Below are 27,127 nucleotides of genomic sequence, written 5' to 3' on the forward strand. Positions count from 1 at the left end.
TTCAATTCAAAAAAAAATGCCCAGCGAGAAGAAGTCGTCTTCATCCTCCAAAGAGAAGGAATCATCCAAAAAAGAAATCTTCTTCATCTTCCTCTTCAAAAAAGAAAGCGGAATCTTCATCAAAGGATAAATCAAAAGATAAATCTTCGGAAAAATCATCCAAGTCAAAATCTAGTAAATCCAACAAATCAGCAGATGTTGCACAAACAGCCGCATCATTGGGTGTGGATATTAATTCATTGAAGGATGAAGATGATGATTTTGAAGAAAAACAGTTTATTCTTAGAGTACCGGAGGATATTGCTGAAAAGATCAGACAAAGACTGAAAAAGGAGTCGAAAGATAGTAAATCTTCCGATAAAAACCATCGGATTGATCTTCATATGAGTATAAAATTCGGAGATGATGTTGATATTCTACAATTTCTACAGGGGGCTCGTTTGACAGAGGAAGATAAGAAAATACATAAACGGAATAACGATGAGAACGGATACTTGAGCGATATTGAGTACGGAATTGACAAGAACAGGAGAGGAAGGTTTCAATTTGAAAAGCAAATTTTACCATGTACACTCGTTGATCTTCCAACACACATAGAAGCATACAAATCAGTAGATTGCCAAACATATTACAAATGTGGAGACGTTAGCCAAATGATCATTGTACAGAAACCTCAGGATTTAGAATCAGAATTTCAAAAATCAAGACAGAGAAGAGCCAGATTTTACATGCAAAAATCTCATCATCATCATGAACCAAAGAAGAGAAAAGCTAAGGATTTAAACACAAGTTATTTAATGGAGGACGGTATCTCTCCGTCTCTTGCACGTGTGCTTCGTCATTGGAATGCTCAAAAAATAGACATCACAAGAAAAGATATCAAAAAACTGAAAGAAAAGTACATTCAAATGTTGGAAGAAGAGGACCCAACAAAAGTGAAAATTGAATTTATTGAGTATGCTTCTGAACAAGAGCGATTAGCAGCACTGGAGGAAGAAATGAGCACATCATCGTCTGACTCTGACGCAAGCGATTCAGAGGATGAATCAGATGAGTCAGATATGTTCGATGAGGTTAGTGCAAATAAGAAACCAGACGATACCATGTCAACAGTTTCCGCAGGAGATCAGTCCAAACTAAGCTCTGTGCCATCACAACAACAAATCATTAATGACGACAGCATGAGTGTAACGAGTGCACCTTCATCCATGTCCACACCAATCAGCCAGGCTGTTACAACACCAAATCAGCCATTCGTATTCGGTGCTCCACCTACTTTACCAAAGCCTGTCTCCACCAGTGGTGACATGATGCAAGATGAAACTCCCTCTGAAGGAGAGGAATCTCACATATCCAACAGCACATCAATGAGCAAACAATCTTTAGGTCCAATAGAAGCAAAACCTGCTCAAACAAAGCAAACAACCAAACCTCCCGTAGAGCAAGACGAAACAAGTTCGGATTCAGAATCTGAGTCAGAAGATGATGAAAATATGTTTGAGGAAGTATCAACAACAGCTCCTCAACAACAAATTGACGTTACCCAAACCCCACAATATCAAAGTCTTTTACAACTCAAAAATAGTGCAGAACGGGATATTCAAACAATCCAAAACCAAGTTTCACTTGCTACAGAAAATTTAGAAAAATCTAAGAACGAAATACAAAGAGGTAGAGCCCAAGCAATGCTTACAAACTTGGAAGGAAAGCTCAACGCAAGGCGACAAGAACTTTTGGACGTAGAAAGACAATTAACTTCATTAAGACTGTCACAACCATCCTCGTCTTCTTCAAGCACTCCACCCTTCTAACTTATAGTCATGTGCACAGATCCGTGTGTAAATATTATATATCTCACATAAAATCAAGCTAACAAGACTTAAAATAATTTATAGTACAATCTAAAAATTTAATTAAAGGAAATATTGTGAAATATCAAATCCTGTCACCTCGTCACTTCCATTAATTGTTGTCATTGCTTGAAAATCACTCATTTTGGGTTTTATCATCTTCATGACGCTTCCATGTAAACTTTTATCTACACAGTTTTCTCTTGCCTGTATTGAAAATAAGTTATCGTCATGTCACAATTATGTTTGATAATAAAAAATTTGAGAATTTTTGACAACACGTACCTCCTCAGGTGCATCCTCAAATATATTGAAAAACATATTCAACTCTTGATCGACTTCCAGAACAGATGCCTTGTTTCCACACCTGTAGCAATAATTTGGTGCGCTCCAAACCGTACTAAGTTGGTCGTCAAAAAGCAATCTATATCCAGCGTCACACAGTTGATGTGCTCGACACATGTGAATGGCTCCATTAAAATGTAGAAACTTTTTCACAATATCTCCTCCAAATAAATAACCAGCTCCTCGAGAATGATTAGATCCAAAGCCATCTCTATCTGGATCTGGATCTGACCAAAGAAGATCTACGAGTGGTCCCTCCATACCAGGCTCTCCAAATCTATCTAATACTCGTATTTGATCCAGTGAAGTAATAGCAGGCGATAGTCCACCATGTACACAAAATATCTTTTCGTCAATTAAAGCCGCAACTGTTAAATAGTCGAAAAGATCAGTAAAATATTTCCAAGTATTAGGACTTCCATAATATTCAATACATTCCTTGTAGAATCCATAAGTTCTTGATATTCCTCGTGTTTCATGATTTCCTCTCAGTAGCGTAATCCTTTGAGGCCATTTCAATTTGTAGCAAATTAAAAGGCTCATCGTAAGAACACTGTGTTTTCCTCGATCCACATAATCTCCTAAAAATAAATAATTAGTATTTGGTATTGGTCCTCCAATCTTAAACATTTCAATAACATCCCAAAATTGGCCATGAATGTCACCGACTACAGTAACAGGAGATGTCACTTTCACAATATTGCTCTCATTCATTAATACGTCCTGCGCTCGAATACATAATTGTTTAATTTCGAGCTCTCTAAGAGGTATTCCCTTCTCCAATCTTTCGATACAGCTGTTGAGAAAATCACCACAAGTTGACAATTTAGGAATTAAATCAACAAAAGCATCACTATTGGTGTTTTTTGTCTGTGATCTTGCTGAAGCAAAAGGAGAAGAGTACAATGTATTCACGCGGCTCACAATACGTATAGAATCAGCCTTTTTTGAATTCTTTGTTAATTCATTGAAAAGTTTTATACTTTCGGGATCTTCAGGAGGAATGTTTTGTCCTTTTTTGCTCTTCTTTTTTGTAGGTGTTCCTACAAAGCTGGAATTCATAGACATGATGATGATGGTACAATATTATGATATCGACTCAATTGAGTTGGCTGTGATTCTAGGGTTCGGAAGCAATTTCAAAACTTTTGTGATGATGAAAAACAATCTCTAGAGAGGCAATGAATTGTTATTTCTTCTTCTTCGTCGGCTAGCTGATCAACAGATGAATCCCCGAAAGCACAACAACAACAAAAATTGAACAAAAAAGACACAAAGGCTTCAGAAACGTTTTGATATTTTTTTTTCCAAACTTTTTTTGTGTGTGAGGAAAGGTGATTCGAATGATTCAAAAGAAGAAGAAACAATTCCAAAGCAACCAATAACCACAACCACACAACAACTGATCGTTTATGGAGTAATAATGCTGAATACTTCTCGATAAAACTTGAAAAGTAACTTTTCAGAGACAATTTCTGGATCAGTAATTTTGAGAAAGAATGCACGGAGGTTGTTGGGTATGTCCAAGAAGGTTGTTTCTTCTTTCATGTCGAGACTGACCAATTCAAGAAGATACTTTCTGAGCTTGGTGAGTTTTTCTTCTTTGTTTTCTAATGGAATTTTGTTGTTATTTTCAGAGACAAGGTCCGATGTAGAATTAGTGACGATTTCGGTAGAGCTTGTATCTTGCTGTTGTGGTTGTTGTGAAGTGTCCGAATTTTCTGTACAAGAATTGATCTGGGTTCCAGAATTTTGGACAACAGAAAATCCAGTTTGATGTTCAATCCATCCGCGTATTAATTTGAGGATTGTGAATACATGACACTTGTCTTTTAGACAGTAATGTAGTACAAAGAAAAAGAAGTCTTCACTCCATTCTTGGTAAATTTTCTCTGAAATTATACTATTTAAAACTCCAATCATTTCACTGCATAGAGGAGTATAAATTGATGAATAATCGATGGATGGGTCCAGCTCTTTTTGTTTGTTATAAAGAAACTGCAAGATGTCGTATGATGCTCCATTACAAGGAGTAGCATTAATTATGTTGTTTTGAGTCGTAGAATTGCATTCTAATCTTACTGCAACCTTAACTAAAATTTTGAAATCATTATTCTCAATATCACTTGGAAGCGTAATATCATTCATTGCCATTAATAGATATAACACAATATTTGGTGGCAAAAGAAACTCAAGCGAAGAGTTGTCACTGTTTGTAATCTTTAAAAAATCTAATGTTGTGTTTTCGTTTAACGTTGTCTCACTAATTTTTCCATTTTCCTTCTCATTAAATGAATCTAACATTTGTTTCATCACTTTGGAGCTTGTACTTAACACTTCTCTACTCATAGTAAAAATCCTGTCTTCTGAATGATCGGTAAACACTCCAAGATCATTCTTTTCTTTTTTACACACAATTGTGATCATTTCCTGAGATGAAGAGTTACTGCTGTTGTTGTGGTCTGTGAGTGTCGTGTCTTTTTCGGAGCTTGAATGATCTTCATTTCCATCCAATTTCAAAGTATGCCACTTTTGTGTGAGTGCTTGCCATGAAGTATCTTCTTTTTTCTTACTCTTTAATTTTCTTGACAATTGTGAATGGCTTCTCCTTCCCCTGCCGCTAACACCTCCAAACCCAAACGGTGTTGTTGTGGACGATGATGACCCAAATAATGAAGAGGAGGGTGTTGGTCCTCCAAAACCTGTACTTGCTCCAAAAGCTGATCCGAACAGAGAGGAAGAAGTTGTGTTGGTGTTCGTTGTTGATCCAAAACCAAAAGAGGATGATGATGGAACACTAGTAGTCGTCGCTGTACTACCAAACGAAAATCCCAGTGAAGACGTGCTTGACGAGAAGGTACTACCACCACTACCAACACTACCGAAGGGAATGGACGGTGCTGATGAACCCGATGATGATGATGAAGAAGAAGCTCCAAACGAGAACATTTTTTGTGTGTTTTCCCTTCAAAACTAGAAATTGCAAAAAAGAGTCTCTCAATTCGATCGATTTGAACCATTGGATCAAAGTGTGATCACAAAAGAGACTCGAAATTGATCAACTCTTCGCAAATAATTACAAAATAGAAATGTTTCTTCACTGCACTTTTTATTGATACTTCTTCAACTCTTGCTTCAATTCCCAATTTTCCTTTTCCAAAGCTTCGACACGAGCTCTCAATTCCTCGTTTTGCTTTTGCAATTCTTGTGGATTGGAAACAACTTTTGGCAAAACAGTCTTTGGTGGTTTGGCCTTCACTTCAACGTTTGGCTTAAAGTCTTTGAATTGTTGAACATCAATTTCCTTATCCTCAGGATTCATGGAAACCAAAGTTGGATCAGCATCTTGACCACTAAAGTAATCACTGGCACTCAATGATGGAGTTGGTGAAGCAGTCTTTGGATAAATGTCAGATTGGAACAATTCTGATTTTCTTGGAACAGTGAATGAGATTGGAGTGATTTGGTTAGCAGTCAATTTGAATAATCTAACAATTTCGTTGGTGGTTGTATCCACAGCAATCTTTGGCAACATGGCCATACCCATTTGTGGATCAGTGGATCTGAATTCACTCAAACTATGAATGTATGGCTCCTCATTGGTCAATTCATAGAATCTAATGTTACCATCACCCTTACCAGCCAAGAACAACAAATTGGTATCAGGATCATAGAATGGCATAATGAGACCAGAAGCCATGTCAATATTTGTAGTGTTGATTGGTTTTTCCAAATTTCTTGGATCCCAGTACATGTATTGTCTTTCACTTGTCTTGGAGAAACCAACTGTGAAAATCTTGTCACCATTAGTGATCCATTGAACACGAGAACCCTTTGTACCAGAGTGACCTTCAGCTTCCATGGCCACAGATCCCTTACGTGGATCAATAATTCTCAATTTCTTATCCTTGGATGTAGAAGCAAAGAGAGAACCATTCTTGTTGAATGAAACACTTTGAATATCCTTCCATAAATCCTTCATTTCAACTTGAGCCTTTCCATTTTCAATATCCCATAAAACTACTTTGTGATCTTGACCAGCTGTCAACAAGACGTTGTTAGCAGTTGGGTGGAACTCCAACAAACCAACTTTCTTCATGTGACCTTCCAATGTCACTTGAGCCTCAGTCATAGATTGAGTCAAACCTTCTTGTGGAAGAACCCAAATCTTTGCTGTGGTGTCCACTGAACCAGTAGCCAAAATGTATTGATTGAAAGGATGGAACTTTAAATCCAAAACAGCACCAGTGTGACCTGAAACCAAAGGCAAGTCAGCACTTTGCTTACCAACGTTCTTTTGATTGAGAACAGCGACGGAACCACCACCTCCTTGCCATGGAACTGCAACGAAGAGAGCATTGGCAGCGAGCCAGTTGCTATCCCAAGCACCAACGTTTGGACGAATGTTCAAATAAGTGAATTCGTTTTTGTATGGTTCACCAAAGACGTGACGATAGAGTGATTGTCTGACAATGGACATTGTGTTCTGTGGTGTTGGTAGTAGTAGTAATGGTGGTGAATGTTGTTCAAGTGTTGTTTTTGACATTGTCGTGAGGTGTAGTGGTGATGAATGATTGTGTTCATGAGTTTGTTTTGTACGAAAACAAGGTTATGATTGACGGAGTCATCATCAAAAAATTATTATTGTTGGAGTGGTGGTGGTGGGTGTGATGGAATCATTTGATGAACATGATGATTTCGACGAAAGAAGAATTCATAGTCGTGGTGGTCAATATGATCAAAAGGTTGACATTGGAAAAGAGACCATTCATTCATTCACACACACATCAAAAGATCGAGCAAAAGATTCGAGCAAAAGATTCGAAAAACACACACATGTTGATTTTAGTGTGTTAGAATTCAATTGACATTCATCAATATAAAATGAAATTCGAATAAAATCACACAAGAGGTAAGCTTTCTTATTTGCAATTCATCACACACACACAATGAACGTACCAATGAAGAAGAGTGGAAAGAAGGATTTTTTTTGATGGGTGGTGTGTGAAAAAATCGATTGGAGGTGCAGTCATCAACACACTTGTCATGTCAATCATAACGTGTCGTTGTAATGTACCAATCAATCAGCCAATTGAAGTACCATGTTTGAAAGATAGGTCTTTTTTATTTGGAAGCAAAAGTTCATATTGGTTTTCTCAGAAACTGTAAAAAGATGAAGAAGGTATTTAATGTTGTTGTTCACAACATTCGCTACTGTTCGGTGACATGCAACACTTCTATAAGACGAAGATGAAGGTGGGTACATCAAAGAGATTCAATGACTTGACCAATAAACACTCTAACAGTTGCAAATTTAGTCCTTAGATTTCCAAACTTTCTTCGAGAGGAGTGACCTCGTTCTCATGGTCATGACGACTTGAAGGAATGAGAGATTGAGAAAATGATGCATTGGGCTCTGAAGATTCATTTGCTGCCTCCACACGATTTGAAGGTAATAAATCCCCAAGAAAGATTTCTGCAGCTGATTTTCTCGAATGCTTTCTCTTTTTCCTTGTTGTGGTAACTGTAACTTGTTCTGAGTGTGGGTCTTGATGATGTGGGTCAGAGGCTAGTGTCTCTTCTTCTTCATTGTCATCATGAGGAGATGGTTTCTTCTTTTTTGGAGATGGTTCTTCTTCGTCTTTTTTTTCGTCTTCTTCGTCTTCTTCCTCGTCATCATTGTTGTAGTCCTCAAATCGAAATTCTTCTTCTCCATCTTCTTTCGAGTAAGGTTGTGACTTGTAAGGGGACCAAGTCGAAGTGGTATCGTTGCCACCAATCTCCTTGTTGTCGTGCATTTCATTGTCGTCATCTTCAGTCACTTCATGACGATCTTGCTTGTTTGATTGCAAATCTTCATGGAGGTCATTCTCGAATGGCTGCTCCTGTTCCTCCTCCTCTTCTTCCTGTCCATGATGTTGTCCACTTGCTTCCTCATCCATTTCATCCAAAATCGAATTCTTCGTGGAAGAAGATTTCACCGTAGATGACTTGGTCGTTCTTTTTCTCTTTCGTTGTTCTTTTGCTTGTACGGCTTTCTGATAACGAGAACTAAATGTCGATCGTCCCCACTCCATAGATTGATGTACACGATTACTGAATGATTGAGATTCCATAAAAGCAAGAGCCTCATCAAACGATAAATCAGGAAAGATGGTTCTACACCAATCATGAAGAGTATCTAAATAAATATTGAGACGTCTTAAGAGAATAGTCTTTTCATTGGAAGGAGTCAGAGAGGTGAGTGCAAGTTCATTAAATTCGTTATTCTCACTCAAGGATTGATGCAATACATGAAAACCAATTTGTTTGTCTGTATATTTGGCAATTCTTCGGTATTTGAGAGGAAGTTTTGGTCCCGATGAGGATTCTTCATCCTCACCGCCCTGTTTTTGCTTCTTTTTTCTTCCCTTGTTGTTCTGTTGTGTGTTGGAGATGGTTGTTGATGTGGTTGTTGATGATGAGACTCCTGATTGTCTTTTCTTGTTATGTTTTGCAAGTGGTCGCTTTTGAGTCGCTCCTTCCTCAATTTCATCGTCGTCAAACTCTAGTAATGCCTGTTCTTCTCGAAGCATTTCTAGTTTTTGATCCTCGTCTTCAAACTCAATGAATCCATCGAATTCATCTTCATAGAGTTGCTCGAGCCGATTTCTTGGCATTTTTTGTGCTGATGAAGTTTGATGAGCGCCAAATTGGTGTAACGGCTAGCTGACACAAACAATTCCAATAGCTTGTGTTTATTGAGACATTGATTGCCAAGTTCATTCATGATCAATCTACTCATCAATGAATGAAAATGAAATGATCAATTGTGTTGGAGGAGAAGGGACAGTTTCTTGAACATCGGGCAGAGGGATTGAAAATGTTTTTACACCAATGTGCAACTCAATGTTTTTGCATTGCACTTTGCTAGAGAGAATTTCTTTTCTGGCTTCGCTGGCAGTCATTCTGTTGCTCTCGCTGCAATTGAAGTTTGTTCCAATTAAATGTTGTGCCGCTGTGTGAATGGAGCAAATTTTGAAATGGGTAGGATAATTGTCAGAAGTGTTTTTCGTAAATTGTTTCAAACATTCTCGGTAATATGTTACTTGTGATTCCTTGTCGTGGAAAAATCGGCAAGCGAATGAAATATGTTTGTTAGAAAACCACAAATCACTCTCATTCATGAGAGATTTTCCATTGGAGGACGGTTTACAGAGAGATTTTGAAATTTGGTTTTCAATGCGCTTCTCACTTTCTTCCGTCAAATCAAATGCTAAATATATAGCAAATGTAGGCTTGGTATCGGAAGGAGTTAAATTATTTGATCCTAAATACATGCTGACGCTTTTAAAGGATATAAAAATGGGTGATTTTACATTCTCTTTCAATGACTTTTCGAGATTTGTTCTAAACTCTTGTGCCTTCTTCTTTTCAATATTGAAAGTTTTTGAAAGGCTTACATGATATCCAACAAAAAAAGGATCACTCGAGCTACATGGATTAAATGTTAGAAAATTATATGGGTCTCTATACAGTACTTCTCGGAGTAATTCATCAACAGACTTGATCATCTTATCGCTAAAATTACACGGTAAGAACATGTATGATTTGAAATTTTCTCCAGGTGAGGAAATTGAAGAGGAGCCCGTTCCTACTTGTACATTATTTTCTGCATTATTACTGGTAGTATTGTTTTCAGAGGATGAGGAACTAGATGGTTCGGGTTTGTTGTCTTGTTTTCTCTTTTTAGTCATTGAGTTTTTTATCCTCCGCACTTTTTCCAATTTTCTCTTCAATTTATCATTTCTTCCTATCATTTTTTCATCTCCCGAAGAGTCTATTGTTTTGTCATGGTGATAATTAATTTCTTCTTCCTCGCTCTCATCACTTTCCGAATGATACTGATTCAATCCGAGTGAACGTTTACTCATTTTTTTAATTTTTAATTCAAATAATTTTTTTTTATGAAGAAATGTTTTCATCTAATTGGTGGCTTAAATATTCTGTATTGCTGAGATGTCGCAACGAATTATTTCTTTTTACAAGTCTCCCAAGGAACAATTATTCAATTTGGATTCAACCACTACCGTTGTCACAACTTTCCTGAAGAGTAACCGCAAAAGGTCAAATTTTAAAAACCAACAATCATATTCAAGTACTTAAACTTACGCAATGTTTAGGCGTAGCTTTATTGGATGTGTTCCTAGCACTCGCTGAATCGATAGCGAATTCACTTCAATCCATTCTTGAAATGCATTATCGAAATAATCAATGGTTTGAAGTTGAAGGTGATCAGTGGGAGCTTGATTATTCTCGTCCTCAACAGAAGTGTTGCTTGTGGTTGATAAACCTCTCAGAGATGAGTATGATTGTTCATTAAAGTGAACAAATAATTGTTCAGTGCTTTTGAATGAATCTCTCTCCAAAATGTGTAAATAATTTCTTCCGTTCAATGAGACACAAATGGTAATTTTAGAATCATGTTGCATTTCAGAAGATGTTCGAGTGGTAGGTGTCGAATCCTTTTCAGATTCTTCATAATTGGTATTCTCTTCCATGACATTCTTAGTGTCTGATTTAGCTCGTTTGTAGCTTGCTGTTGAAGGTACATGCACTGGAGAGTCTGAACCTCCTCCTTTCTTCTCCTCATCTAAACTATCGTCAGATTCAGAAAATGATTCTTCATCGTACTTTCTCTTTGTACTTTCTTCCTTAGAAGGTACATCCTCAGAAGCGTACGATTTGCTTGAAATCTTTGGATACGATCTTTGATCATACTCTTGAAAGAGTGATGGATCAATGGTTCCATCCTTTCCAATTAAATTTCTCTCAAATAGTTGAACGTATTTCTTTCTGTAGACACTTGCTCTTCTTCTTTCACCTTGTAATTTTTCGTACTCTTTGAAAATGGCATAATTGACATCTCGCGCCAATTCTTGACTGTCAGATCGTTGCTTAACGAAAGCAACTAAATCTGTGACTTCATCCAAGCTAAATAATCTCTTCTTTTTCCAATTTTTCTTATCTTCATTGTAGTCATCAGTACTTTCTTTTGCCTTCTTCTTTTGGTGAGTATTGATTTTCACTGGATGTTCAAAAGTATAGTTGGAAGATGATTGTGGTGTTTCATTCTCACGAGAAGCAGCAGCAACAACTCCGGATGCACCACTTCCAGATCTTACTTTTCTCGAAGAAGAAGTAGAAGAGGCTGAAGCCACTCCAGGAGGATACATGTTGTGAGAACCTGCTTCACTTCCATGACTCCAGGATGACTGTTGTGAGTGGCGAATTGGAAAATGTTGTGTGGAAGGATGAGAGGAAGATGCGGTAGGCTGCTGCACACTTGGATACATGTCCATGTGATGAGATGCCTTGTTACTGCTTCCGTAGGAATGCAAAGAATCCACATGGTAAGGAACCGGTTGTGAATTTGTGGTTGCATGTGGCATGGAGGAACTATTATAGGGTACACGCATGTTTGAGGTTCCATGTTGTGCAGCAGAGTGGTGATAGTGATGGGACGATGCACCATGGTGAGAGGTGGTGGGAGACATGTGGTGGTGGTGATTGCTTGCTCTGGTTGGGATTGGCTGCTGCTGTGAAGAGGAGTTTTTGATGGGAGTATCTGCTGTTGATGGTGCGTGTTGTTCCATCAAAGAATGCAGACTTGGTAATTTTTCGTTACTACTCGATGATGAGTTGACCATTTCATAAGGATCTGAAGGAGATGGCATTTCATGCTGGTGATGATGGTGGTGAAAAGGCGAAGAGCGATGAAGATGATTGAATGGGACAGATGGTGGTGGTGGAGTGGCAGACGATGATGAATACGACGACGAATTATTGTTGTTGTTGGTGGTAGTGGTAGTTGCAATGTTCTTGTTTGGATGATTTCCACTGTTCGACGAAAACATATGTTGAAGATTCTGTGAAGAGGATGAACTCGAAGATGGCTGCGACGGTGGTGGATAGTATAAAGTAGTACTAGTAGAGGATAAATTAGGAGGAGGAGGAGATGAATGAGAGGGGTTTGAGTTCAGCGATGGTGGCGGCAGTGTTACTTCATGTGAGAATTGTTGTTGAGAAGTGCACAAGGACGAAAGACTGCTTGAGCTTCTTTTTGATGTCATCATTGTACCACCGTTACTACAACTATTCTGTCGATGGTTGATGCTTGTTGATGGATGGGGCATTTGATTTGGGGCATTTGTCACCATCATCATTTGATCAAAAGCACCGTCTTGTGAAGATACATGCATGTTTTGTGTGGAAAGTGCCAACATGTGGTTGTTACTCATTGTGTTGATTGGAGTGGATGGAGAAGTTGAAACTTTGTGAAATTGACCTGTGGCACTTGGTTGGGATGTCGCCGCATTTTGAGGAAAATTAGTACTAGCACTATTCGTGCCCACCAGTGTTGCGCCACCATTATGAGAACCCGTATTACTAATGGTTGGCGCGTTAGTAGTAACCAACGTTGTATTTTGCTGCTCCGTATTGGTCCTACTATTATTGCTCCCTAATGGATAAACATGATTTGGAACGTTACCCATTCCTCCTAATTTATCTCCAATGGAGGAGGACCATTGTGAGAGCTTTTGTTGTTTCGCTGCCAATAAAACAGATAAATCTTCTTGTTGAGATTCACCATCCTGAGGATGATGATGATGATGAATGGGGGACCCTTGATGTAAAGTTGTGGTTGCAGAGGATTGTTGTTGATTTTCAGAACCCTTGTTGTTGAGAATGGAATGGGGTGAAGAGTCCGAATGGCTACTGGTCACTGCTGTGGTTGTCGGTGATTGATTCATGATGGCTGAAACACAAGGAATGAATGAATGAGAAGGTTGATTTGGGTTTGGGTTGCCGATAGGACACGAGATGCTGCTGATGGTCTATCGGGAAGAGAGAGCTTTCAGAAAATGTGGGAAAGTTGAACAAGCTATTTGCAGCAACTCTCACAAGATGACTCAAGATGAGGATGAGTGTTGATTTTGCTTCTGTTGCTGCAGCTGATGTTTGTGGGTACGATGGAGGTTGGTGTTTACACACGCAGAGTTTAATATATGTGTACTCGCAACAATTGTTGATAAGGAAGTGGTTCTTGTTGTTTTTGCTGTTCTTTTTGCTTGGGCGCGACTTGAGTTCGTGTGCTATGGTTGTTGTTTGAGCCTCAACGCTAACTCGCTCGTTGTTGTTTTTTAAATTAGTTATTTTCCTCGACTACTTTTTGGGGCCAAAACTGGAACAGCTTATGTCGTTGTATCTTCTTCAAATTTGTCCTCGGTCTTGAACATAAAAGTATAAAACCGAATTTCCGCATATTCGATTCGTCAAAAGTGGAATTAGGTTCCGCAAGGGTTGTTCCACGTGATTGTTCGATCGAGTAATTCACAACTTTTGAAATCGCAGCAGAGAGTTGAAGTCAACCACTCCAATCAAGTGCCACATTTTGTCATGCAACCACAAGATGTGAAATTTTGTGAGGAGAAATGGAATACCGGTGCTATTATGAGAATTTATTGCTATTCATAATCGAGGACTTGTGGCGAAGTGCTGCCTACAAGAATAATATTGATATGGAATTGCATGTCTTTGGCTCTCGCAAATTGGAATTATTGAGTCCTCACTGACGCATTTATTTCTAAATTAGGTCATCACCATCGTGTGACGTTCTTGATCAGTGTGGAACTCTTGCCATGATTTCACCTAGTAATGTTCAGAAGCCATGTCTGCTAGAGCAACCAATTGGTGACTAGAGTTGCCATTGTTATCTTTGCTAAGGCATTTAGCGCTCCTGATCTGGCTCCTATTGAATAGCAAAAATGAGGGAAATGACTTGCGACATGTCAACGACGACAAGAAGATTCTGTTTCCATAGTTGACACGACGTTGATCATGATGAACATTACCATCTAAAAAGATCATGTCCCAGTCTCTACCACACAGCACACTGAGAGACTGGGACATCATTGTCGTGATTTAAGCACAATTAAAACATGTCCTCAACAAGATTCATCACTACAACTAATCGCTGCAAAAACCCGTCGACAGCATTTGATGGACACCTCCTCGAGGAGAAAGAGAGGAGGATCATTCCAAACATGAACTTTGATGTTTCAACACTCCAATTGCGCGCTTTCCCAACCAAAATGTCAAACGACAACTTATGTAAGTGGATGATGTTTGTTCGAAACCAACGCAAAGGAAATGGTTCAGATGAGATGGAAATTCAGAACGGGGTTGAATTCTTTCTATTCAATGAAGATCAATCTTGAGGGGAATTGAAGGGAATGGACAAATCATTCAAAGAAAGAATGGATGAAACCATATATTATTAATTGTTGTTCTTTTGATTTGAGTACTGTCATACATTCGATTGAACATTTGGAAGAGTTTTTGGAAAATGGATTTCAAGGTGACGTTTTCCTCTCATTTTGGCGATTTAACCACTCAAGGATATAAATGAACTTGGACATGACGGCGACATCCATGTGAAACGACTCATTGCTGAAATGAGAGAATTGTTGAAAATGGAAATCACTCGTGGTCACACTCACAACTCTGAGATTGAAGCAACAACAAGAATAGATTTCGAAATTTTGAATGGAATGGACACAATGGATTGAATTCAATGTCAATGGACACAAGGATTTACAGTTTTCATTCTAAAAACAATTCGACTACAGTTTTATGGCCTGTGGTTGTTTCGTTTAAGAATGTGTATAAACCACGTGAATAATTATACGTTTATATCAGGAAATACCAAAACAAGAATATTCAACCATTTGAACTTTTTTGTTAATTTTGATGATCGGTTTGTTTTCCAACTTTTTTGTTCTTTATGAAGGTCATTCGAATCTTTTCAAATTATTTTGAATATACTTTCCAACATCGAGAATACAATATTTGTTCTCACACCACAGAAGAGAGTCCAATATCATTCAAGTGTAGGTGTGTTAGGTTGGGACAATGTTTCTGAACTCAGGTGGAGAGGTTGAGACGATGTTTCTGAACTTTTTAAAGGAAATTCTGTGGTTGTCAACTCAATTTTTCATTAAATCAGACGGAAATACAACCAAAAGGTTTTGTCTGACATTGAAGTAATTCATATCTTCTTTTGATCATGTTTTTGCAAAATTAATGGATTGGACAAAAGACAAAATGCTATTAAATCGGATCAAAATGAAATGCCAGCTGCATGGTTTCATTCAAATTAACTAATGACAACCAACAAAATTTAGCAGTTTTTATACCCTTCTACTCACAAACTCACACATGGTGGATGGCAGTTTTGACCTGTCACAAGTTTAATTTAAACTGGAAACAAAATTTGGGCCCTCCCTTCACCTTATCAATCTGTGGAACAATCGATCGAACATACTAAATACCAAGAAATTACTGTAGATTTGGTTTGTGGAGGGCTTTTTGGTTACAAACCATGGAACATTTCACACTCTCTTTCCTGTAATTTGTTATGGCCACGAAAAGCTCTTTCTTGATATTGCAAAGTGAAAATCAAGTCTCTGAAAAAAGGTCAAACGTTGTTAGGTCGAGCCATTCATCCGTCCGTCCATCCATCCATCCATTGACAGTGCTGTTGTTGTTGTTGAGGTGTTCTTGGAGGAGAGTGCGAGAAGACCACAGAAACACTTTAAGGTTCAACAAGTTTTTGAAATTCATTCTTGAAATAAAATTTGAAATTAAAAAAAATGCTCTCCGATCAACAAACAAACTCTTCTTCTCGCTCTCAAAAGAAGGGAACTAAACGAAAACAAGGAAATTCTGAAGAACAGAATCATAAATTCCATGATGATCATAAAAATTCAACAATGAATGATGAAGAGACGATGCAAGATGATGATGATACATTGTTGAATGTCGGACAAGATTATGTGGATTATGATGATGGAACCTCGGAAGCATCGGGACCACTCATTGTTGATTTTGATGTCAATGTTCCGGATTTAGAGAAGGATTACTTTGGTGTCGAGTTATATATTAGAAATTATTTACAAGGAAATGAATTTAATTATGTAGAAATGACTGAACTCTTGTTGGGTGATGAACAAAACAAAATTCCAAATCCATTGACTTCGGTGATTAAGACTGCGAATGATAATGTTCCTACTGCTGCTGCTTCTTCAGCTCAGCTAAATGTCACTAAGGAAGAATCATCGAAGGAACAACAAAAGCAATCGTCGTGGAGTGGCATGAAAGATGATGATGAAGTTGACCCAAGCCAATGGGATTGGACTATGGACATGTATGGTCTTATTTCTTTGTTGGATTATAAGCTTCTTAAAAAGAAGCAATGCATGAAGCAAATCAAAGCTTTTGTGCTTCAAAAATGTGCAGACAAGGACAAGTATGCCAAGTTGTGTGAAGTTTTTGACAATTCGAAACTGGGAATTATTGTCAATGAGAGAGTGATAAATTTACCATATGAAGTTGGAGGCATGCTTCACGTCAATCTGTTTGAAGAATTGGAAAGAGAACAAAAAGAAAATAATTTCTCAAAATTCCAATATTATTTGATTCTCACCAAAGTATTCCACATGAAGAGTCCATTGGCAGGTCAGGTGAAGAAGGTCAAAGACGAAGCACTCTTCTACAAACCAGAAGAGCAATTTTATTATGAGAGAGCGTTTGTTTCGTTTACTTATCCAATCAAGAGCGATTTTACTGAAGATTCATCCACAGTGACGCTCACAGACGACACATTCCAACAAGGGCTCTGTATGATCATTGAGAGCTCTAAAATACGAAAGATTTTGAAAAAGATTAAGGATGAATTAATTCCAAATTCCAATAACACAAATGATAACAACAATCAAGATGAATAAACCACTTAGGACACACTCAGTAGCCAACTTGGTAATCTTTAATTGAACTTTCCATCAAATAATATCAATATAATATCATATATACCATTGTATCAATGTAAAATTAATAGAATCCAACCCTATCCATAATTTGACGAAGGGCTTTCTGTGTCACCTCGTTTGCTCGTTCAGATCCTCGTGTAACCACTTGCTGAATGAATTGAGGATCATTCAAATATCTATTATAATTCTCTCGGATTGGCTTGATCGCTTGCACGACAATCTCTGCCAAGTCATGCTTAAACTTTGAATTTACATTCTCTGTAATAGACGAATACATCTGAACAACCTCTTCTGCTGTTTTTCCTTGCAAAGCAGCATAAATATCAATAAGATTCGCAACCTCTGGTCTTTTTTCCTTATCATAAGTGAGTTCTGTGAGTGCATCTGTTTTAGCTTTCTTAATTTTTTGAGCAATTAAATCATCCGAGTCGACAATGTTAATACGTGACATGTCGCTTGTATCGCTCTTGCTCATCTTTTTTGTTCCATCTCTCAAACTCATCACTCTATATGCGTGTGGTGGATAAATTCCTCTTGGTACATCGAAAAGCCCTTCAAATTTGAAATTCATTTGTTGAGCTACTTCTTGGGCCAATTCTAAGTGTTGTCTTTGATCATCTCCTACTGGAATATATAATTCATTACCCTTCAAACTGTACAGCAAAATATCAGCACTCATCAATACAGGATAACTCACAAGTCCAATCGAGCTATTTTCTGTCTTCTTATCCTTGTAATGATGCATTCGTTTCAATCTATTTTCCGTAATAAAACATCCAAGAATCCAAGACAATTGTGAGTGAGCAGGAATTTGTGATTGGAAAAATAGAGAGCACTTGTTCGGATCCAATCCACATGCCAACAACATGGCAATTAAATTTACAGACGATTCTCTGAGAGCCTTTGGATCCTGTGGCATTGTAATGGCATGTAAATCCACAACGCAAAAGAATTTTTCATGAAACAATGGCGCATTGGAAGAGGCTTGATTGAGAGGTATGGAAGAAGGTCTTTGATTTTCCTTGTCTTTTGGATGAATAAGACTCTCAATTTGACGTTTGGTACTCAAATCATCATTGCAAAGAGTAACCCAATTTTTTACAGCTCCCAAATAATTTCCTAAATGTAAATTCCCTGTAGGTTGAATTCCCGAGAACACAACCCGATGATGAGAAGAATTTTCATCAATGGATGAATTGAGAGAAACATGCTGCTCATTCCGAGAATATTTTCGTTGTTGTTGTTGTTGTTCTTGATGGATACATGTGGATGGCAAAGAAGTAACCCTACATGATATCTGAGAGGAGGATGATAGTGGCGATTTCAATGTCTGCAATTTTTGGCACGCGAAAGAAACATGTGGTCGGAAGAACTTGAACATTTTTTTTAAAATATTAACTCAACTCCGGCGACATCTACACCTCACACCTACACACCCATTAGACACACTATCGTCGGACAATTGAGTACCTATAATTTGTTTATTTTTCAATAAACCCATTCCTGTATTTTTTTTTAAAATATTAATTGAAAATCTTTGTGAATGGACTTTTGTTGTCAACCCCAATCTCTTAATTGTGTGTAAAGACTTGTTATGGAATGAATATCATTCAAATATGACAATAAACACAAATGGTAATTCTCAAATAAATATCAATCCATTGCAATGTCTTTCCGACCTTAGCTGTCTTTAAAAGAATCGACTTTTTCTTTCTATTTCTATTGAGCATGAGGATCCACGAACAGGTTATTAATTCTGTCGAAAAATATCTGTTTCCAGTTCACCACTATTCAACTTCATGCTCCTCTTCCGATTGGTGAAAAAAAAACGCGAATATTTCTCGCGCATTTTCAAAAACATGAAAATTCAACAAACAAAAAAATGACTCCGCCTCAACACCAAAGCCGCCGCCACCACCACCACTCCTCTTCCAACACCTCTTCTCCATCATCATCGGAGGAAGGAATGTCCACTGAAGGTCATCAAGGTGCTTTGGAACAAGGACTGGTCGTTTCGCATAGTACCGATAGTTATGGAGCAATGGATGTAGCAACAGCTCAATTCAACGATGAAGAGAAGAAGAAGAAACAACAAGATGATTCAGTTGTAGTAGCAGCCTATTATGAAAAGCCACACCAATTGCCGCATGATGATGAGCCGCTATGGAAAGAAGGAATTGAAAAGAAGAAGCGAAAAATTACCTTCTGGACTGTTTTTGATTTTTCTAAAAAGTGGTTGGCATTAATTATTGGATGTTTGATGATGTTGGTGTCAGGAACGCAATATGCATTTTCATCCATCAGCCCGATGATTAAGAGGTATGTTTTTTTGAAGCAATGAATTTGAACGCATTGATCAATGATGAATATCCATGTTTGGATTTCATGTGTGCGCTTGAACTCGTGTGAAAAAATGATCGATTTCACACACACATGAACATTATCATGAACGACCGTCGAACTTGACTGGTCACTTTAGAGAGTTGGGATACTCGCAATACGAAGTCACAACCATTGCAGCTCTTGCAAATTTAGGAACATACTTTAGCTTGCCAATTTCATTAGTGAATGACTTTGCTGGTGCACGGATTTGTTCAATTGTTTCAGCTGGGTTGTATTTTGCAGGATACTTTTTGTTTTTACTTTTATATTTGGAAAAGCTACCGAATCATTACATATTAGGAGGTATTTTCTTTTTAATCATGGGTAGTGGAAGCGCAGGTGGTTATTTAGCATCCATGTCCACCAATTTAAAGAATTTTTCAGAGTCGAATAGAGGTCTTGTGGGTAAGTGTTGAATAATTGAAGATTCATTCTCATGTGAATCAATAATTTCAATTAATAACACTAGTTGGTATTTTGGCCTCATGTTTTGGTTTGTCAAGGTATGTGTATATGTCAATGACTTGTCATAGATCCATGAATGCCTATTTTTTTCTCTTATTCAGCTTCTTCTTCTCATCCGCTTACAGTTACATCTTTTCACAGGATTTGGAACCTTATCTGTTATTTACAGCAATTTTTGGAACGGTCATTATATTTTCTGGATGTATTTTTATGAATACCATCAGTAAGGACCCTTCGAACAAAACCCCACAAAAAAGAATCAAACAAGAGGAATCAGATCAACAAAATTCCGAAAGAACTTCACTCTTGAAACATCATGATTTGCCACAACAAGAAAAATCTGAACTTGACACAACCATTGACAAGTCACAAGAAGAAGGAGCTGCTGTAACCTATGAAGAAGCAGCTACCACTGAAACACCTCTCAAAGGAAAGAAAATCTTTGCAGATATTAGTGCCAACAAATCCATGGATCCTCCAACCCTTTATCCATTTAGAATGTTGTTGACATTGGACTTTTATATGTTCTTCATTGTGTACATGATTGCTGCTGGTTGTGGTTTGGTCATTATCAATAATTTGGGGTCTATTGTGTTGGCTTATGGAGGTTATCATGGTCAGCAAAATCTCATGGTGCAATTGCTTTCAGTGTTGTAAGTACAAGTTGTGAATTTTTCACACATTTCAGTATTGGCTTTTTTTTCATCGTAACAATTATGTGAATCATTCACACTCTTCAACCACAGCAACTGCATTGGACGAATTGTATTTGGATTTTTGAGTGACAAGTTCCTTCTTCCTCATTATCATCTCACACGTATTTCCTTCTTTAATATGGCTGTTTTCATGATGGGTGTGGTTCACTTTATTTTTGCATGGATTCCTGTGAATGGTATTTATGGAATGATTTGTGTCATGGGATTCTTTAATGGTGGAATTTTCTCTCTAGCTCCATCTTTCTGTAGTGAACGATATGGATCTAAATATTTCGGAATGAACTTTTCGATTGTGAATTTAGCAGCAGCAGCTGGAAGTTATGCATTGGCCACAAGTTTAGCTGGATATATTTATCAAGAAGGTGTCATTGCTCCAAGAGTTACCACTTGTCATGGTAGAGATTGTTTCCAACTCACTTTCTTTATTACTACTGCAATGTGTGGATTTGCCTTAATATTAGGACTTGTATTGCAATATAGAACTCGATGGGTTTATGGTATTTTCTATCGAAGAAGAATAGCAGCCACTCAAAAACAATCAAACATTGAAAACAAGTCATCGACTGTTTAATTTACAATCAACAGACACTAATATCCTAGCAGCTAGATTTGTCGTATCGCATTAAAAAGGATTTTTTAAGGATAAACATGTTCAAATAGGAAAATCTGAAGGTGAAAGAAAAAACATTTCTTCACGCCAGCGGCGGTGACGTGTTGACAGGTTAGTATGAACTGAAGAAGTCACGTGTGCACTATTTGTTGACTCGTAAAAATCTTCAACAATACCCTTTACAACATTCCAAATTCTCAAGATTAACCTTCACGAGACTCATGATGATGAACAGAATGAATCATCCTCTCAGAAAGAAGTTGCTCCTATTAGTGCTTGTCATTATTGGAAGCAGTTTTATACTCGTTTCACATGCACTTCCAATGGGTCATCCCTCAGAGAACCCCAAACTTCGCCGTCCTCCCAGGACTCTCCTCCCAACTCCTTTCAGCACTCAACAAGAGAATAAATGTTGTACCAAATCGGATGGATACTATGTCTACTGTGCGAGTGGTAGGACTTGTTGTCAACGCACCTACACGGGTGGCTGTCAAATCGATAATTATGAATGTTGTGGAATTGGCTATACTTGTAGTCTCTACGTTGGATGTCAATCAACTTCGACCACCACTAGAAGTGGTGACTTGAGTGATGGTGCTCTCTATGGTCTTTCGATTGGTATTCCTGTGGGTTTCTTCTTTTTTGTCCTTATTTTGAGTACTGTTGCTTACTATAGTTGCAGATCGAGATGTTTGGCTGCAGCAGCGGCTGCTTCAAGTTCTCCACCGACCACCACCGTGCCTCCTGTGACCGCAACGACCGTTACAACCACTCCACAACCACCACCCATGATGCAACCCAACAGTAATGCAGAAACAATATTACAGATGCAACGTGAAATGCAATTGCAGCAACAACAATTGCAAAGAATGTCTATGAATATGGCAGCAACATCAACTCCCTCCTTGGGTATGACTCCGTCCAACATGAATGTGTGATGATGCATGGGAACACACCAACGAATAACCAGTTGTAATTTGTTTTGGTTTTGTTTGGCTTTTGACATGTTCGACAGATTAGAGGCCCAATTAAGCTTAATAAAACAAAGTGTTTCAAATAAATAATGGTGGTCACGTATGTACACAGGTTTATTATTGTCTTACAACACGACAAATTTCTCTAAGTAATTTGGTGGAGAGAAGTGAAATCTTTCCGTCGGTTGTTGCATTGGATGATTGAGTTTCATCAACCATAGCATCATCTGCTTCTTCATTCTTGACAAGGATCGACTTTGGGAAGGTCAAGGAAATCTTATCAGAATCAAAAACAACATTGATTTGAGAAGCAAGATCCATTTCAGCTCTTTCTTGAGCAGTTACTGGTGTAGTGCTTTCTTCACCATCTTCTTGCTTGACTGATTCAGAAGCAGCAGCTTGTCTGAGCTCAGAGAATGAGTTGTAAATGTCAGCAACATTCTTCTTGAACTCATCATCCACAACAATGCTCTGAGTAGGCTCTATGGAAACATCTATCATGGATGTATCTTTTTCTGCTGGTTCTGATGAAAGAATGGTTCTTGATGCAACTCTCATTCTATTGGCAGTAGCTTCGTCAACCGACATTTCTGGTTTCATGTTGCTGTCAAACTTGACATCGGAAGATCTTGGAAAAACGAGGAACATGGCAACACAGAAAAGCATGATAAACATGACAACTCTTCTCGATGATGTAGAGGCACGAGGATCCATTCTCATGGTATTCACATCCATTGCTGGATTAGCTTGAGCTTGTTGTTGTTGCATTGCTCCCATTCCAAATAAGCTCCAGAAGTCAAGCATGAATGGATTTGAAGGAATTGGCACCTTCATTGCGAAGGGAGACATCTTTCTCTTCTTAGTTGATGGTTCTTCGACAACTTCACCCAGCATTTTCAATCGTTGTCTGAGAATTTCATTCTCTTGCTCAAGAGCCGAGCAATGATTATGCAATTCAGAATTCTCTTGAGCCAATCCATCAACCTTCTTTTCCAAACCTTGGATGTATACTTTTTTACGCTCTCTCGATGCTTGAGCAGATTCACGGTTTTTAATGAGACGACGCTGTCTCTTCATTTCCTTCTCTTCTTCTGGTGTTAAAGCTTTTTCTGGAGTAGAATTAGTTGCAGGAGATCCCTTTGTTTTTCTCTTTCTCTTCTTTTCATTGTCAGAAGATGATTTCTTTCCAGAGGATGATGCAGAGTCATTGTCAGAAGAGTGACTCAGAGCGGTTGATTCGATCGATTCTGGTGATGTGGCAGAATTGGCTGTTGTTGTTGCTGTTTGGGTAACAGAATCAGATGGAGATGTTGTTGCTTTGGAATCACTACTATCAGTCGAAGAGGTTTGAGTATTGTTGTTATTATTATTACTAGTCGAAGACTTGGTGTTCTTCTTAGTGTTACTAGTCTTTCTTCTGGCAGTCTTTGTTTTGCCATTTTCAATACTATTAGTTGTATTGTTGTTTTGTGATGTTGTTGTTGTATTATTGATTGGGCTTGTATTCAATGTTACGGGCATAATTGGTGATATATTGGGAGAAGAGAAAGCCAATGTATTAGGGAAGCAACTTGGGAATGGTTGACCTCCAAATTGAGGGAAAGGGAATGCCTGTGGGAAGTACATTCCGAGCTGATTCATTGGGAATTGGGGATTGAAAGCTGTAGTAGCACCAAAGGCATTCTTGGTTGGATTGGTGGTTGCAACATTTCCATTAGTAGTTGTTGTTGTTGCTGGATAGACAAATCCAGTGAGAGGATTGAAGGCATTAGTTGCTTGAGAGAAGAATGGATTAGCCGCAGCCAAATCACCTGTCTTTTGCTTTTGGGCAGGCAATGATTGCAGGGAAAGATCAAATTCATTCAAGCCGAAGGCATATCCATCACTAAGAACATCATAGGTGATTGGGTCTTGACGTGCTTGCTGTTGTTGATTTGATGATGAATGATCCGTTCCACTACTATTCGATGAAGCCATACTGGCACCAGTTGGGCTCTGATACAGACTCTCTAGTCCTTCATCGTGATCAGCAAATAACGATTCAAAATCGTCAAAATTGGTGGGTGATGAACAACTCATGGGTACTATTGGGTGTAGTTGGTATTATAGAATGTTTATATTGTTGGTCCGTGAGGAGAGGAGGATGGTATGAGACTCTTACTTGTTGGTGTCCTTCGCGTGATGATGATGAGGGCGTTATGAAATGACCCGGCCTGCTGAGAAAGAGAGCGTGAGGCAAAATGAAGAAATTTTTTTAAAAGAGGATTTGGAACTCCTGTTGATTCGAAAGTCCTCTGCTTTTGATTCTGATAACCGAAAAGTGGAACGCACACACAAGTCGAGTCACTCTTCCGCAACTCACTCTCTCTTTACGCTCTCACTTCTAAAAGGCAGCAAGTACAAAAATAAGACGTTGCTGGTGATGATCTTGTGTGCTCTTAAAATAGCAACGATGACGTCGTTTACAACAAACAAGAAGTACCGAGAAAAACCGATTGGCCAGGACAGCTCGTAGGAGTCTTAAACACTCGCGCTGTGCTGAATTGTGTGTGGAGAGAGACGTTGAGGATGAGTCTTGTTGAATTCAGGGAGAAAACACGTGTTTTTCGAAATGAAAGGATCCTTGAAAATCAAATCACGAATTAATAATGGTAATCCACACCAATATGTGTTGTTAGAGTACAAGCAACCACAACTCTGTGCAGCAAAATATATTTGATTGCTGCTTGTATATGGAAATTTGTTTTTTTAGAGAAAATTGGAGAAGGAGACGACAAGATCCTATTGATGATCATGTACTGCACTCTTCACAAATATCTTTATTGTCAATGGATCGTATTTATCCCTAAAGATACTTCATGTGGTCTTTGCTCCAAAAAGCCGCTGTCAAGCATCTTTCCAAAAAAGATTGATTGGTGTTGTGATCGTATTGAGCAATTAAACAAAATTGCTACTTTAATGTTTGATGTTGGAATGGATTGAAGTGCCAATCGCAATTCGAACCTCAGAACTTGGTCTTTGAAAATCTTTATTGAATCTCCAATGATGCCGAGACAATGATTGTCTTGCTCTTTCTCCAGAAGAGAATGGATAACTTTATACAATCAATTAATCTTTGAAATCAACTACTATTGATTTAGAGGTTGTTGTTGTCGTTCAAGCGATATTTTGAGTACAGCACATGTGTTTTTCGATTTACAGAGTTTTTAAGGTAAAAGACTTCTCTTCCCCTTCGAACTCTTAGAGAAATTCAACCTCTGAAACCATAATTCGTACCATTGTCAAGTTCGTGCTAATCAATCCAACATTGAATATCCTCCACTATTGAAATACAAATGGTGTGACAAAAAGATGCGTGATGGATTATTCTCTTCCAAAGTTGAAAAAAGAAAAAAAAAAGATCAAGTCGAAAAAAATGAAAATTCAACTATTAAGCGATCTCCATATTGAACATTTTGATTCGTACGATCTGTTTCAAAATAAATACAAGCAATTAATTGCATGGAACCAATTTATGCGAGAAGGTGTACGGAGAGGTGTTGGTGTTGGCTGGAGATATCGGAAATGCTTTTCAAAAGAGCTATTCTGATTTCTTGAAAGATGTTTCCGAAAAGTATGCTCATGTGATCGTCGTTGCTGGAAATCATGGTATGTGTTCTAGATCTCTAGCATCGATTCTTCGTGATCATGATGAAAATAATATGTTTCATTCTATTTCTTTTCATAATCATGATGAATTCATTTCTGTTTTCAAGAATTTTACAACAATGAATATTGGAGTTGTAATGAACAAATGAACAAGGTGTGCTCTCAGTTCAATAATGTCTACTTTTTGGATCGAGGCAGTGTGGAGATTACTTCCAACAGCGGAGAGAAGATTTCGTTTTTAGGCTGTGCTTTGTGGTCTCAAGTTCCAGATCATGCAAAATCCATCGTTCAAAATGTAGGTACTTGTCATTCATGTTTTGTACTTGACATTAAGAATTATTGGATGACATCTAATCTTTTGAATATTTTCCTGAACCCTTTTATCAGTCCATGAATGATTATCATATCATCAAGATAAAGGACAATAACCAAAGTAACTTCCACAATATCACGAGAAAGCTTACCGTTGATGATACAAATTGGTTTTTCAATAGAGATTACAATTTTCTAAAAGATGCCATTGAACAAGAGAGAAACAAAAATTCAACTCAACAACGCAAGATAATTGTCGTCACTCATCATGCACCCATGACCACTGGAGTTTCTTCACCTTATTATGAACAAACTCAGAATAGTGAAACTCGATTGATCAACACAGCGTTTGCCACTGATTTACATCATTTAATGGGCTCTCCAGTGGTATTGTGGATTTCAGGCCATACACATTATTCTGCCATTCAACAATACAATGGAACGCATATTGCTAGTAATCAATTGGGATACATTTCCTTTCATAATGAGGACAATGACAATAATTATCGAGAGGACTTGGTATTTGACACCTTACAACAATAAAAACGACCTCAATAGAGACCTTCTGTATGCTTTTCAGAGAGTCAAACTGTGAAACACAGCTCAGAAAGAAAACTTGTCACCAAAAGAAGAAAGTCAAATCCAAAAGAATTCCAACAAAAAACATCGCCACTATCGATACCCGGTTGGAAACTTGCACCTCTCATTGGATATCATCAACATTTCTCCAGTTGTTTCTATCTCTCTATTACAGACATTCTTCATCTCCTCGTTGTAAACAAACACATAATAATTTCAAATAACAATAATTGCCATCATGATGAAGATGCTGTTGCATCACCACAAAACAGTGGTTCCTTTCCGAACACATACAACAAGTAGAATCATGGCTACTACCCGTGGACCAACCTATTCCTTCCTCTTCTCCAACATCCTCCGTACATTCCATCACCTC

The 27,127-nt window shown here is 38.0% G+C and overlaps 13 protein-coding genes across 13 annotated transcripts; 5 read left to right on the forward strand and 8 right to left on the reverse strand.

The window, feature by feature from the left end:
* Positions 1–16: 16 nt before the first annotated feature.
* Positions 17–1,811, forward strand: FDP41_006811 (uncharacterized protein; the record flags this gene model as incomplete). Its single annotated transcript, XM_044710487.1, has 2 exons — positions 17–36; positions 176–1,811. The coding sequence occupies 2 exons, from the start codon at positions 17–19 to the stop codon at positions 1,809–1,811; spliced, it is 1,656 nt and encodes a 551-aa protein (XP_044558914.1).
* A 102-nt stretch (positions 1,812–1,913) lies between these two features.
* FDP41_006812 (uncharacterized protein) lies at positions 1,914–3,263 on the reverse strand (the record flags this gene model as incomplete). The annotated part of the gene is made up of 2 exons (XM_044710488.1): positions 1,914–2,057; positions 2,136–3,263. The coding sequence occupies 2 exons, from the start codon at positions 3,261–3,263 to the stop codon at positions 1,914–1,916; spliced, it is 1,272 nt and encodes a 423-aa protein (XP_044558915.1).
* Positions 3,264–3,605: 342 nt separating this feature from the next.
* On the reverse strand, positions 3,606–5,144 carry FDP41_006813 (uncharacterized protein; the record flags this gene model as incomplete). Its single annotated transcript, XM_044710489.1, has 1 exon — positions 3,606–5,144. The coding sequence occupies one exon, from the start codon at positions 5,142–5,144 to the stop codon at positions 3,606–3,608; it is 1,539 nt and encodes a 512-aa protein (XP_044558916.1).
* A 160-nt stretch (positions 5,145–5,304) lies between these two features.
* FDP41_006814 (uncharacterized protein) lies at positions 5,305–7,461 on the reverse strand (the record flags this gene model as incomplete). Its single annotated transcript, XM_044710490.1, has 3 exons — positions 5,305–6,681; positions 7,155–7,235; positions 7,297–7,461. 3 exons carry the CDS (start codon positions 7,459–7,461, stop codon positions 5,305–5,307), a joined length of 1,623 nt encoding a protein of 540 aa, XP_044558917.1.
* Positions 7,462–7,516: 55 nt separating this feature from the next.
* On the reverse strand, positions 7,517–8,854 carry FDP41_006815 (uncharacterized protein; the record flags this gene model as incomplete). Its single annotated transcript, XM_044710491.1, has 1 exon — positions 7,517–8,854. One exon carries the CDS (start codon positions 8,852–8,854, stop codon positions 7,517–7,519), a length of 1,338 nt encoding a protein of 445 aa, XP_044558918.1.
* A 117-nt stretch (positions 8,855–8,971) lies between these two features.
* FDP41_006816 (uncharacterized protein) lies at positions 8,972–10,108 on the reverse strand (the record flags this gene model as incomplete). The annotated part of the gene is made up of 1 exon (XM_044710492.1): positions 8,972–10,108. One exon carries the CDS (start codon positions 10,106–10,108, stop codon positions 8,972–8,974), a length of 1,137 nt encoding a protein of 378 aa, XP_044558919.1.
* A 234-nt stretch (positions 10,109–10,342) lies between these two features.
* Positions 10,343–12,988, reverse strand: FDP41_006817 (uncharacterized protein; the record flags this gene model as incomplete). Its single annotated transcript, XM_044710493.1, has 1 exon — positions 10,343–12,988. The coding sequence occupies one exon, from the start codon at positions 12,986–12,988 to the stop codon at positions 10,343–10,345; it is 2,646 nt and encodes an 881-aa protein (XP_044558920.1).
* A 2,901-nt stretch (positions 12,989–15,889) lies between these two features.
* On the forward strand, positions 15,890–17,023 carry FDP41_006818 (uncharacterized protein; the record flags this gene model as incomplete). The annotated part of the gene is made up of 1 exon (XM_044710494.1): positions 15,890–17,023. One exon carries the CDS (start codon positions 15,890–15,892, stop codon positions 17,021–17,023), a length of 1,134 nt encoding a protein of 377 aa, XP_044558921.1.
* Positions 17,024–17,126: 103 nt separating this feature from the next.
* Positions 17,127–18,446, reverse strand: FDP41_006819 (uncharacterized protein; the record flags this gene model as incomplete). Its single annotated transcript, XM_044710495.1, has 1 exon — positions 17,127–18,446. The coding sequence occupies one exon, from the start codon at positions 18,444–18,446 to the stop codon at positions 17,127–17,129; it is 1,320 nt and encodes a 439-aa protein (XP_044558922.1).
* A 501-nt stretch (positions 18,447–18,947) lies between these two features.
* On the forward strand, positions 18,948–21,199 carry FDP41_006820 (uncharacterized protein; the record flags this gene model as incomplete). The annotated part of the gene is made up of 5 exons (XM_044710497.1): positions 18,948–19,384; positions 19,545–19,852; positions 19,917–19,950; positions 20,014–20,565; positions 20,659–21,199. 5 exons carry the CDS (start codon positions 18,948–18,950, stop codon positions 21,197–21,199), a joined length of 1,872 nt encoding a protein of 623 aa, XP_044558923.1.
* A 275-nt stretch (positions 21,200–21,474) lies between these two features.
* FDP41_006821 (uncharacterized protein) lies at positions 21,475–22,176 on the forward strand (the record flags this gene model as incomplete). Its single annotated transcript, XM_044710498.1, has 1 exon — positions 21,475–22,176. One exon carries the CDS (start codon positions 21,475–21,477, stop codon positions 22,174–22,176), a length of 702 nt encoding a protein of 233 aa, XP_044558924.1.
* A 153-nt stretch (positions 22,177–22,329) lies between these two features.
* FDP41_006822 (uncharacterized protein) lies at positions 22,330–24,291 on the reverse strand (the record flags this gene model as incomplete). Its single annotated transcript, XM_044710499.1, has 1 exon — positions 22,330–24,291. The coding sequence occupies one exon, from the start codon at positions 24,289–24,291 to the stop codon at positions 22,330–22,332; it is 1,962 nt and encodes a 653-aa protein (XP_044558925.1).
* A 1,336-nt stretch (positions 24,292–25,627) lies between these two features.
* On the forward strand, positions 25,628–26,715 carry FDP41_006823 (uncharacterized protein; the record flags this gene model as incomplete). The annotated part of the gene is made up of 4 exons (XM_044710500.1): positions 25,628–25,738; positions 25,791–25,860; positions 25,968–26,155; positions 26,248–26,715. 4 exons carry the CDS (start codon positions 25,628–25,630, stop codon positions 26,713–26,715), a joined length of 837 nt encoding a protein of 278 aa, XP_044558926.1.
* Positions 26,716–27,127: the final 412 nt, after the last annotated feature.

The sequence above is a fragment of the Naegleria fowleri genome, assembly GCF_008403515.1.
Source record: "Naegleria fowleri strain ATCC 30894 chromosome Unknown tig53, whole genome shotgun sequence".
NCBI classification, from domain to species: Eukaryota; Heterolobosea; class Eutetramitea; order Acrasida; family Naegleriidae; genus Naegleria; species Naegleria fowleri.